Source organism: Capra hircus, chromosome 1 (assembly GCF_001704415.2).
Source record: "Capra hircus breed San Clemente chromosome 1, ASM170441v1, whole genome shotgun sequence".
In the NCBI taxonomy this organism is placed as follows: Eukaryota; Metazoa; Chordata; class Mammalia; order Artiodactyla; family Bovidae; genus Capra; species Capra hircus.
In genome coordinates, this window is record NC_030808.1 from 152,544,580 (window position 1) to 152,556,740 (window position 12,161).

General features: G+C 42.6%; 1 protein-coding gene and 1 long non-coding RNA gene across 7 annotated transcripts in view; both read right to left on the reverse strand.

The window, feature by feature from the left end:
- On the reverse strand, positions 6,788 to 7,616 carry LOC108636923. Its single transcript, XR_001918641.1, has 2 exons — positions 7,456 to 7,616; positions 6,788 to 7,199 (listed from the first exon to the last, which is right to left on the reverse strand). It is a non-coding gene; the product is annotated as an uncharacterized LOC108636923 (long non-coding RNA).
- Positions 8,421 to 12,161, reverse strand: part of ANKRD28 (ankyrin repeat domain 28) — a 210,187-nt gene continuing 206,446 nt past the window's right edge. For all 6 annotated transcript variants that reach the window (XM_018053043.1, XM_018053058.1, XM_018053035.1 and 3 more), the window contains one exon: positions 8,421 to 11,685. In XM_018053043.1, the coding sequence (XP_017908532.1) occupies positions 11,399 to 11,685 (287 nt within the window). In that variant the 3' untranslated portion in view covers positions 8,421 to 11,398. The remainder of the gene's footprint in view (positions 11,686 to 12,161) is intronic.

Below are 12,161 nucleotides of genomic sequence, written 5' to 3' on the forward strand. Positions count from 1 at the left end.
TGGGGCTCCAAAATCACTGCAGATGGTGACTATAGCCATGAAATTAAAAGACGCTTACTCCTTGGAAGAAAAGTTATGACCAACCTAGATAGTATATTCAAAAGCAGAGACGTTACTTTGCCGACTAAGGTCCGTCTAGTCAAGGCTGTGGTTTTTCCTGTGGTCATGTATGGATGTGAGAGTGGGACTGTGAAGAAGGCTGAGTGCCGAAGAATTGATGCTTTTGAACTGTGGTGTTGGAGAAGACTCTTGAGAGTCCCTTGGACTGCAAGGAGATCCAACCAGTCCATTCTGAAGGAGATCAGCCCTGGGATTTCTTTGGAAGGGATGATGCTAAACCTGAAACTCCCTACTTTGGCCGCCTCATGCGAAGAGTTGACTCATTGGAAAAGACTCTGATGCTGGGAGGGATTGGGGGCAGGAGGAAAAGGGGACGACCGAGGATGAGATGGCTGGATGGAGTCACGGACTCAATGGATGTGAGTCTGAGTGAACTCCGGGAGTTGTTGATGGACAGGGAGGCCTGGCATGCTGCGATTCATGGGGTTGCAAAGAGTCGTACACGACTGAGCGACTGAACTGAACTGAACTGAACTGACTGCATCTTAGCTAGATTGTCTGGATAACCTGCTGCAGTTTCTACATCTGCACATGCTGTTTCGACTCACAGTTTGAGTCAAAGAGACAGCTTCTTTCCTTAAACCTTAGGTAGCAACCTCTGCGGAGAAGGCAATGGCAACCCACTCCAGTGTTCTTGCCTGGAGAATCCCAGGGACGGCGGAGCCTGGTGGGCTGCCGTCTATGGGGTCGCACAGAGTCGGACACGACTGATGCCACTTAGCAGCAGCAGCAACCTCTGCTGGCTTCAGCTTTTCTTCTGCAGCCTTCTCGCTTCCTTCAGCCTTCATAGAAGTGAATAGGGCTAGGGACTTGCTCTGGATCAGGCTTTGCCTTAAGGGAATGTGGTGGCTGGTTTCATCTTCTGTCTGGACCACTCAGACTTTGTATCAGCAGTAAGGCTCTTTTGCTTTCTTACCATCCATGTGTTCACTGGGACAGCACTTTTCATTTCCTTTGAAAACCTTCCTTTTCCATTCATTCACAGCTTGGCTGTTTGGTCAACGGACCTAGCTGTGGGCCTGCTCTGGGCTACTGTTATGCCCTCCTCACTGAGAGGAATCATTTCTAGCTTTTGATTTAAAGCAAGAGGTGTGTGACTCTTCCTTTCACTTGAACAACTTAAGGGCTAGTAACTGGTCTAATTTCAATATTGTTGTGTTTCCAGGAAAAGGGAGGCCCAAGGAAAAAAAGATGAGGAAATAAGTGGTGGACAGTCAGAACACACACATATTAAATTTGCCATTTTAAATAGGTGTGGTTTGTGGCACACCCAAATAATTACAATAGTAACATCAATGATCACTGATCACCATAACAAATATAGTAAGAATAAAATTTGAAATTTTTGCAACAGTTACCAAAATGTGACAGACACAAAGTGAGGATATGTTGTTAGAAATATGCTGCCTATAGACTTACCCAATTCAGGGTCGCCACAAACCTTCAATTTGTAAAAAATGCAGTATCTGTGAAGTGCAGTAAAGCAGATCCCAATAAAATAAGGTCTGCCTGTATTATACAAAATCTTTTCTCCTGTGAGCTCTTTCCCCCTACTCCTTTGTGTTATTGTCACAAATTCACATTTTCATACATTATGTGGCCATCAACAGAGATTTATTATTATAGCTTTATATAGTTGACTTTTAAATGAGAACTAAAAATTCACAAAAAATAGATTTGTACTGTTTTTATAGTTTGCTGTTATCATTACTGTTGCTCTTTATGTTTTTGTTTTTCTTAATAACAAGTAGATAGATAATAATAGATAGAACCTCTTAATCTGCCCTTCATTTCTGAAAGACAGTTGTGCTGGATGTAATGCTCCTGATGGACAGTATTTTTCTCTCAGCACCTTGACCACCACATCCCTGCCTTCTGACTCCATCAGCTCTGATGGGAAACCAGCTGTTAATGTTATTAGTCAGGATTTCTTGTACATGATGGATTGCTTCTCTCTTTCTGCTTTCAAGATTCTTGTTTTGTCTTTAGACAGTTTGATTATAATGTGTGTAGGCTGGCTCTTTTTGAGTTTATATTCTTCTTGGGGTTCTTTGAGCATTTTGAGTTTGTAGATTAGCATTTTTGAAATTAAGTTTCAGCCATTATTTCTTCAAATGTTCTGCCTCCTTTTCTTTCTCTTTTCTTTCTGGGACTTCCCTTGTGTGCATGATGCTATGTTTATTGGGATCTCACAGGTCTCTGAGGCTATGATCACTTTTCATTTTCCCCCGTTTTCTCCTCAAGACTAGGAATTGACCTATCTTCACACTCGCTGATTCTTCTGTCTACTGAAATCTAACATTGAGTCCCTCTATTCAAGTTACTGTGATTTCCAAATACAGAACTTCCATCTGCTTTTAAAAATATTATCTCTATTCTCTCTTTAGTGAGGTATTTTTTAAAAAACTTCTTTTAATTCTTTAGACATGGTTTTCTTTAGCTCCTTGAACATGTTTAAAATAAATGATTTAGCTTCTTTGTTTAGCAAACCCAATGTCTCAGCTTCTTCAAGGGTCGTTTCTATTGATTGTTTTTCCTGTGTAGGGGTATTATATTGTTTCTTGGCATATCTCCATCTTTTGTCGAAAATTGGGCTTTTAAAATAACATAACATGGCAGTTCTGGAAATCAGATTCATCCCCCTCCCCAGAGTTTGCTGTTACTGCTGCTTGTTACAGTTGTTTAGGGACTTTTCTGAACATGTTCTGTAAAGTCTGTTTTTTTTTTTTTTTTGCAGTGAAGTCTCTACTCATTTAGCTTAGCAGTTAGCTAATAATTGGACAGAGGTTTCCTTAAACATCTGAGACCAAAAGAACTCCCTGGTTTTTGCCAAAGGGCTGTGTATATAAGGGCACATCTTCAAAATGCAGCTTGGCCGTTGAAAATTGGCTTTCACCTCCTGTTTGTGCAGAGCCTCAAAATTAGGCACACGTAAGAATTTAGGGTCGCCTCGGTCTTATACAAGAAGCCACACAGACTCATGTGTGTGCGTGGCATTCCAGATTTCTTTTCAAAACTCTTAGGGACATCTCTTCCCCTAGCTTTTCTTTTTAAGCTTTGGGTTATCTGTTGCTTGCCTCAGCTCGTATCCACCTCCGAAGGTAAGGGCAACATTACAACTCTTGCCTGGCGCTGGGGAAACAGGAGAGCTACATGTAAAAGAATGAAACTAGAACATTCTCTAACTCCATACACAAAAATAAGCTCAAAATGAATTAAAGACCTAAAGGTAGGGTGGATACTATGAAACTCCTAGAGAAAAGCAGGCAGGACACTCTGACATAAATCACAGCAAGATCTTTTAGGATCTGTCATCTGCAGCAATGGGATACAAACAAAAATAAACAAGTGGGACCAAATTAAAACGTTTTTACACAGCAAAGGAAACTGTAAACAAAATGAAAAGACAATCTATGGATGGGGAGAAAACATCTGCCAACAATGCAGCCAACAAGGGCTTACCTTCTAAAGTGTGCAGCTCATGGAGCTCAATGTCAAAAACCAACCAACCTAATAAAAACGTGCACAAGATCTAAACAGACATTTTTGCAAAGAAGACATACAGAAGGCCCACGGGCACATGAAAAGATGCTCAGCATCACTAGTTATTAGAGAAATGCAAATCAAAACTATAATGAGGTTATTACCTCATGCCAGCCAGAATGGTCATCATGAAAAAGTCTACAGGTAATAAATGCTGGAGGGGGTGTGGAGGAAAAAGAACCATCCTGCAGTGTCGGTGGGAATGTAAATTGATGTGGCCACTATGGAGAACAATATAGAGGTTCCTTAAAACACTAAAAAATAGAGCTACCATATGATCCTGCAAGCCCACTCCTGGGCATCTATCTAGAGAAAACCTTAATTGGAAAAGATACATGAACTCCAATGTTCATTGCAGCACTTTTTACAATTGCCAAGACATGGAAGCAACCTATGCAACCAGGACACGGAATCAAGACATGGAAGCAGCCTATCCATTGGCGGATGAACGCATAAGGACGTGGGGGGTATGTGTACATACACAGAGATACAGACAGTGGAGTATTTACTCAGCCATAAGAATAATGAAATATGCCACGTGCAGCAACATCAACGGATGGACCTAGAGGTTATCATAGTAAGTGAAGTAAGCCAGACAAAGAAAGACAAATTATTACATGATATAATTTATCCTATGGAAACTAAAAAAACAAAAAGATACAAATGAACTTACAAACAGAAAGAGACAGACATAGAAAATAAGCTTATAGTTACCAAAAGGGAGAGGGGAGGGGAGGGATAAATTAGGAGCTTGAGATGAACATATAGACACTAGTATACATAAATTGATTACCAACAAGGAGCTACTGTATAGCACCAGGAGCTATACTCAATATTTTATAATAACCTGTAAGAGAAAAGAATCTGGAAAAGGACACCTATATATGTGTGTATGCGTAACTGATCAATTTGCTGTATGCCTGAGACTAACACAATATTGTAAATCAAATGTATTTCAATTAAAAAAATCCCCCCCCAAATTCTTCCCTGTAATTGTTTTCAACAAATCTCTCTTCAGGGAAAATAACTTTCACAGTGGGTCAACTGTGAGTTTGCTCAACTGACATGGTAAGTGGGATCTTCCAGGGAACCATTGCTGCTGCTGCTGCTAAGTCGCTTCACTCGTGTCCGACTCTGTGCAACCCCATAGACAGTAGCCCACCAGACTTCCCTGCCCCTGGGATTCTCCAGGCAAGAACACTGGAGTGGGTTGCCATGTCCTTCTCCAATGCAGGAAAGTGAAGTCGCTCAGTCGTGCCCAACTCTTAGCAACCCCGTGGACTGCAGCCCACCAGGCTCCTCTGTCCATGAATTTTCCAGGCAAGGGCACTGGAGTGGGGTGCCATTAAAATGATGGCAGTTCTCGGGAGTGAGGCTTTGAGAGGACTCTCGTTTTGTTGTGCTCCTTCCCATGGCTGCCTGGCTGCACCGGGAACGTGGGCTTGGTTGTCAAGGCTCCCCAGAGGTGGAATGAGAAATGCACCTAGAGCATGTTGTAACACCATGGAGGTCACTGATCTCATCGAGACTCAGCGGTCCTTGCTGTTTTCACTGACATCACTTGGCAAACGCTTTTGGACCATTAGCAACGTCCTAGGTCCTACTCCTATCCCTCACCTAACTGTAGGCAACCAGTGGCACTTCTCCCCATGTCCCTACCCTTACAAGCACCTAGAATGTGAGGAGAGAGACAAAGTCCTTCTCCAGACACCCCCTTTCCTTGAATTCTCTTCGTTCACATTCTGTCATTTCATACCAGGAATATCAGAACCACAGGAAACTGCTCTCTAGTATACTGGATCCTACCATCTCTATGGCAGGCACAACGAGGGTTCAAACCAGGCTACACAAGACCATGTCGAGTGCAAAACTTCCCGTGGACGTGAAAATGCATTGTTTCCACTAGGTCTGAGGCAATGTAACTCACAGTACTCCGCTATTACCAGAAGTGAACCACCTCTCCATGTTTGGGCGGGGGGTGGTCAACTTTATTGGAAAGCCTGTTTTAGAGCTTACTGCTCACCTAACCTCAGTCACTGGGCCATGTTCATTTCAAGCTAAAGATTTAAGCAAGTTACATGTCACGGACTAGGGGTGGTGGAGCCTACAGGCATCTAAGAAACACTTTCGATTAAACCAGATCCCCTCTCTTTAAATGCCAACTGATGCTTGGGTTAAGCTGTGACATGCTTTGGGCTTCCCTGGTGGCTCGGATGGCATGGAATCTGCCTGCAATGCAGGAGACCGCGGTTCAACCCCTGGGTTAGGAGGATCCCCTGGAGAAGGGAATGGCTACCCACTCCAGTATTCTTGCCTGGAGAATTCCGTGGACAGAGGAGCCTGGTGGGCTACAGTCCATGGGGTCATGAAGAATCAGACATGACTGAGCGACTGATACTTTCACATGCTTTGGGGTTAAACCTCAGGTTTGCTTTTGGGGATCAGGTTGCCATCTTTGTCTGTCCTTTTCCTGCTTTTATTAATTTCTTACTTCAACATTCTTCCACTTTGTGGGCAAAATCTTATGGCACTTCACATCAAAAATTCTATGATTCTTGAGTGCATAAATGGGGGTCTTTTAAATCAAGGATTTCCCCCAACTACCAAATATCACTTTCCCGACTAAAATGTATGCTTCTTGACGGCAGGAAGTTTATCCCTGCCATAGCTCCAGGCTTTAAAACAGTGCGTGCTGCACAGTATGGACTCAAAAAATGTTTGCTAAAGGCCTTAAAATCGAAAATGCAATTTTTCTTTAGGTTGAGAGATGGGCACAGAGAAAGAAGTTTTTTAAGATCAAATCAAAATCATGGCTTTTCAAATTAAGGAAATGCCACACCACAGCCTGTATTTCAAACCTAATCAAGAAAGAAAGCAGGTAAGAATCAAAGGAAGGGAAGAGGGGTACAACACTCTCAAGGAAATGAGAAATAACACAGACGCAGGAAGGCAGAGAAATGGGAACTTATACGAGTGCTGGGGACAAGCTGAGGAGGCGATCTAGCTAGTGAAGAGCTGGAGTGAATGGTCACAATCATACACTGGAGGGGAATGGCACGACATTGAAATCCAACACCCACCCTATCAGTTCAGCACTACCAGGGAAGAGCTTTCCAACTCCAAATTCATTTCTGCAACCCCCTTTTTAATATCTGAACCTCCTACACCAGCAGGGGAACCACAAGAAGAGAAGGAGCAGGCAGAGAGCAAAGACTGCGAGGCATGTCCACGGATAAACCTAAAACAATGACAAGATGGTGCGGCTCATCACTTCAGGGCTAAGTTCATTGTGAACTGAACTCAAATTCTTCTCCGACAAGCAGCGCCAACTGCCCCATCTCGCTGAGGCTGGGCTCGGCAGTGGCCTATCAGCCACTGTGATGCAGAGGCGTGACCTGTGTGCGTGGACGGCAGCTTTGCCTTCTTGTGCTCGGGTCACAGGAACACGGAGCGGGACAGATGGAGCCCAGTTCACAACGCGGCCAAGTCCAGCCAGGCTCCAGCTTGAGCATCACCCAGCCAAGCCCACTGGCTACCTGCAGAGGCACAAGTGAGGATGTTAGCTTGACAAGACTTGAAGCAGCAATAGCAACAGAAACATGAGCAGCTGTCCTTCTCTGAGGCTCCACCGGGAGGACACACTCTGGTAACGCTCTGCCTTCTCCGCACTATACCCAGAGCCTAGCACAGTCCTTGCTTGGGAAACAGCAGGTGCTCAGCAAACATCTGTTGCGGTACCTGTGCTTTTTTTCAAACTCGTGACCTGGGATAATAAAGCTGAAAGGAACTTACCTCATTTAGTTGTCAAGCATATGGTCCAGTTTCAAAATGGCCAATTTCAACAAGGACTAGAAGGCATTATCAGAGGTCATCAGGTGACCGAACAGCAAGGGTGGAACAACTGCCTGGATGTGGACCTAATGAATTACGGGCCAAACAAGCTCAGGCTCACCTTTCTGCCTCATTCCTCCTGTGTTAAATGGTGCTATGAATAGGAGCTACCTCATAGGACAGTTGTGTGGATTAAGAGAGGGATTTCAAGTACTTACAATCTTGCCCGGTGCATGACAAACACTGTATATGCACTTTCTGTTACTATTATCAGCATTAAGACGATTTGGCAAAGTTATTCACGTCTTGGCCTGCTCCTCCCATCACTTATTTATATCTACTTGCTCTCACTTCCATCTAATCTCTGTGCATAATAAATACTTCTGTAGGTTTACATGCTAAGTGCTGATATCCATTCCATCCACCTCCCCTCCACCAAGCATTTTAAGAACTGCTGATTCTGTTCTCTCTCAGGCTATCATTTGCCCCTTCTCCACCTGCTCAAATCAGATTTGTTCCTCAACGTTCCGCCTAAACAGCACCTCTTCCAAGTCTGTTCTGATCACCCTTCCCACAGGGATCTTGCTGCAGTCCTGACTTGCTTCAGTTAGCAGTTCCTCAGTTACACTTTCACTTTCCACTCTTAGGTACGTGCCTTCCCACGATGAAACTATAAGCTCCAAGAGGACCAGACCCCAATATTGAGGCTCACTTTTTTCTCAAGCATGTAACAGGCAAGCAATAAGTATTTGTTGAATAACTGTATTTAAAATGCGTGTTTAGAAAGGTTCATCTAAATTCTAAAACAGCTTTATTGAAAATTCAGTTAAGTTAGTAAAGAAAGGTGAAAACCAGTTATAATTCAACACTAGTCAGATATTTTAAGGGAAAAAGAAGGTTGCACGTGAAAAAGAAAGACACTTGACTTACTGCATTAAAAAACTTTATTTAAAAGGTCCGACATAAGCCAAATTAAACCCCGAATCGACAGCTATACGTAGACAGCTCCTGAACTAAACGGTACTGTTTGAGTTGTGTCTTGTTAAAGGAGGTTATTTGCTATTATCACCACTGCCCTAAAAGTAGTTCCAGAGCAGAAGCTGGTATTATAATACACATCAGATATTTCAGATGTCATCTTCCATGCAGAAGTTAAAAAAGCAAACAGGCTTTTCTATTCTGTGTGAGTATAAAAACCATTACAGAATAGGGCCTGGACGCCTTTGATGCACAAGGTTTAACTATAAAGGAACTCGCGGGTGCTGTGTACTTTCATTCAAGCAGTCCGCTGGTTCCCTCCAATACCAGTGCTCTTCCAACACTGCTCAGGACGATGCTTTGGGATTTGCTAACCAAAGGAAGCAGCTGATCAAGCAAGGGGACAGCCTATCACAAAATGAGATCATAAAGCAATGGAATAGCTTCCCTAGTGGGCAAGTGATCGGAAGACCCACTTCACAAGTACTCCTAGTCACGGCATCATGTACGTAAAATGATGCAAGCTCTGAATTCTGGTGCGTGTGAGGATAAATTAAGAACAGCTTGTTACTTTATAGCTACACCTTGAGTTTCATCAGAGGCAGTAAATCTAACAGTGTGTCTAACGAGCCCTTCTGGAAACCGCTTCAGCAGATGAGTCCAGCAGCCTGCAGAAGAGAAGAGGGCGTGTGTCATCCTGCCGAGGTTCTCCGTGTTCTCTTGGAGGATGGACCCGGGGCCCAAGGACCTAAGTTCCCGGGAGGGAGGGAGGGAGGCTTCAGCTCCACCTAAGAAGACCTTTCTAACAGCTGGAGCTGCTCAGCAACTGAGTGGACTGCCTGGTGAGGTAGAGTCACTGGAAGTGTGCAAGGTGGAAGGCTCACCCTGGTAGAAGGGGCTCCTGGATTTGTTAAGAGGCTAGACTGGATGAACCTCAGATCTCTTTCAATTCTGAGACTCTAGGAAATTCCCTCAGGGAATTCAGAAGAGAATTCCTAAAAGGAAAGAGAAAGTACACATATGTATACTTTTAGAATCCTCTGGGGTTTTTTTCTTTTTTTTCAAAAGGTACAAAAGAAAACGTAGTCTGCTGTCTTTAAAATGCATATAACACCTTCCTGCCACTAATAATTAGGAAGGGTCCGTTATGACTTCTTTATACTATTATAAAGAAAAGATGGACAATTACATTTATAATTTCTGTAAATATTTTAGAAAAAATGCTTAAAATCTAGTAGTCAATGCCCTAGAAACTTTATAGATCTTTAAGTAATATGCACAGATACAAATACATTATGCATTAAATACAACTCACATCTGTGTTTTATTATACTCTAAAATATACAGGAATCTTGATGTACTGAAAGAGTGCAAGTAAATACAATATTCAAGCAGTCACTATTTCTATTTACATGCTCATTAATTCTTCAAAAACCCACAAAATTATCAAATAGATCAAAATACTGTTCTGTGTTTTCACACTTTATATTCAGAAAAACCAGCTGATAATTTACAATGTCATAAAGTTTCCAGTTTCACGATACAAAAAGAATAAAATGAAATTGGGAATCACTTTGTGAAAATTTATGGAACTCTACCCCGACCTGGAAGACCCCCTATGTAAGCGAAATCATTTTCACTGGGAAGGGGTTACAGTAAAAGCAGGCCCATATAAACTGCCGTTTAAAGCCTAACATCAGCCTTCCACCCCCCTTTTTGTTATTTGAAAGGCAGTCTTCCAATCTGGTTGGCAGTTGCTTCTTTCCCTTAACAGTAGCATGTTATAAACATGCTACTTTAAATGTGAATAAGACCTAAAGGCTTTAGTATTTTAAACCTTGCCCAGTACAGAAATGCCTTCCAAGAGACCTGACGATGTTAACTTATGAGTAGCAAGGGAGATTTCTTTTTGATTCTTCACTAAACAATGACAACAAAAATACCCTAACCCACTGGGAGGCATGGGGGTGACACAAAGGTGACAAAAGTGTACCATCCAAAGTAGTGAGGCTGAAAACGCCACTCCCCAGGACCACTTGGCTGCAACAGGGTGAAAATCATTCACTTCCTGATTTTATGAAATTTCCTTCTTTGAGGAAATCCTTTACATTTTCAAACAAAAATAGTTCAGTTTTAAACCTAAACCATTCAAAACCTGGCAACCAACAGCCTGACCCCAATCTATCATGTGTCTACATCACAAATATTTTCACCCTGACTGCACCCAGTCAGCTGGTTTTCAATTCTAATATTATAAAAGTTGGAATTTTAAAATTTTTATGTAAAAGGAAAAAAAAAATGTAAAAATACATCTGCTTTCTCTCATGGTTTAATACATATTAGAAGGCTTTCAGATGTTTTCTTTTAAAAAAAAATCAACATTGAAAACCAAATCTCAGCTTCATTTTCCGAAATATTGAAGTTTGGTTTAGATAATGTCTGGTTTCACCCGCTCCAGTCTCCGCAAAGTGGTGCTCTACTAAAACCCGAGTTATTTGGTCCTTTGGCAATTTGCTGTGCACATCATGCCTATTGTACCAAACTTTTATTGCCCTTAAATTTAGTTGCAGTTTTATTGATTAAATTGAAATCTAGTGTCCTTATCTCTTCTTTCACGATAGTGTTGCTTGTGTGAGCAGATTAGGGTGCAGTGTCCCACATAATCCCCGGCACTGCAAACCTGAAGTCCACAGCTTCACAAGGCTCTGTGCCATCGAAGGTCCTCTGCTCACGTCTGCTTCAAGACCCTAGAAGGTCCTCTCGTAAGACGTGCCTTCACAACTCTCCTTCCTAATGAGCTTGTATTTCTTCTGTTTGCGTACTCTGCTATCTCTCTTAGGTTGCACTTGTATGTGAGTAAGAAAGTGCCTTTTTCCTGAAAAGCACAGTGTGATGTGAAGCCTCCCCGGGTCTCTGGCTCAGCCTGTCAGTAGGTCTCTGAATCAGAGTCATTGAGCTCGTCCACATCCGTGTATAGGTACTCCTGCTCCCCGCCGATGTTGTTGAAGCTACAGTAGGAGCTAGGTTCATTTCTCATGATGGGCAAGGCTTCAAAGCTGACAGTTTTCGAGGTGTTGGTGTAACGGTTAATGGCATTGAATGTCAGGGATGATAAAGGGCTACTTGACGAGATAGGCATCATGGTGGCCAGAATGAGAGCGAGGCAGTCTGCCACATCCTTGTTGGGAGCACAGGCCAAAGCTGGGGTATAGCCTGGAATTAAAAATAAGTTTAAAAATCACTCATCCTGAGACTCATTTCACTAAAGAAAGGCAGTAAACCTACCCTGGTCTTCAACCTCAGACATATTTTAAATTACTTGGCTTATATAATAAGCTGGCTTAACTAGAATGACTCAGAACTTTGTAATAAATAGTAAAAGAAGAAAGTCACAGAAACCTAGGGTGGGAGGAGACCTAACACACTACAGAGGAATCTGAGGTTCCAGATGGATGATTCCTCCACTATCTCATAACTTACCTGCGTCCATCCAAGGTCCCAGATGCTATCAGGCTAGACTAAGGTGGGAAAGTCTGGTAAAACTTCATTCAGAATGGTGGGGGAGTTTTACCATTAATTTGTAGTTCTGTAAGGAAGGGCTTACATGCTGAGAAACCTCAATGTGCACAGATTTGTGAACGAGGCTCTGAGCTGGTGCTCAAAATATGCATGTTCAGTGAAAACACATG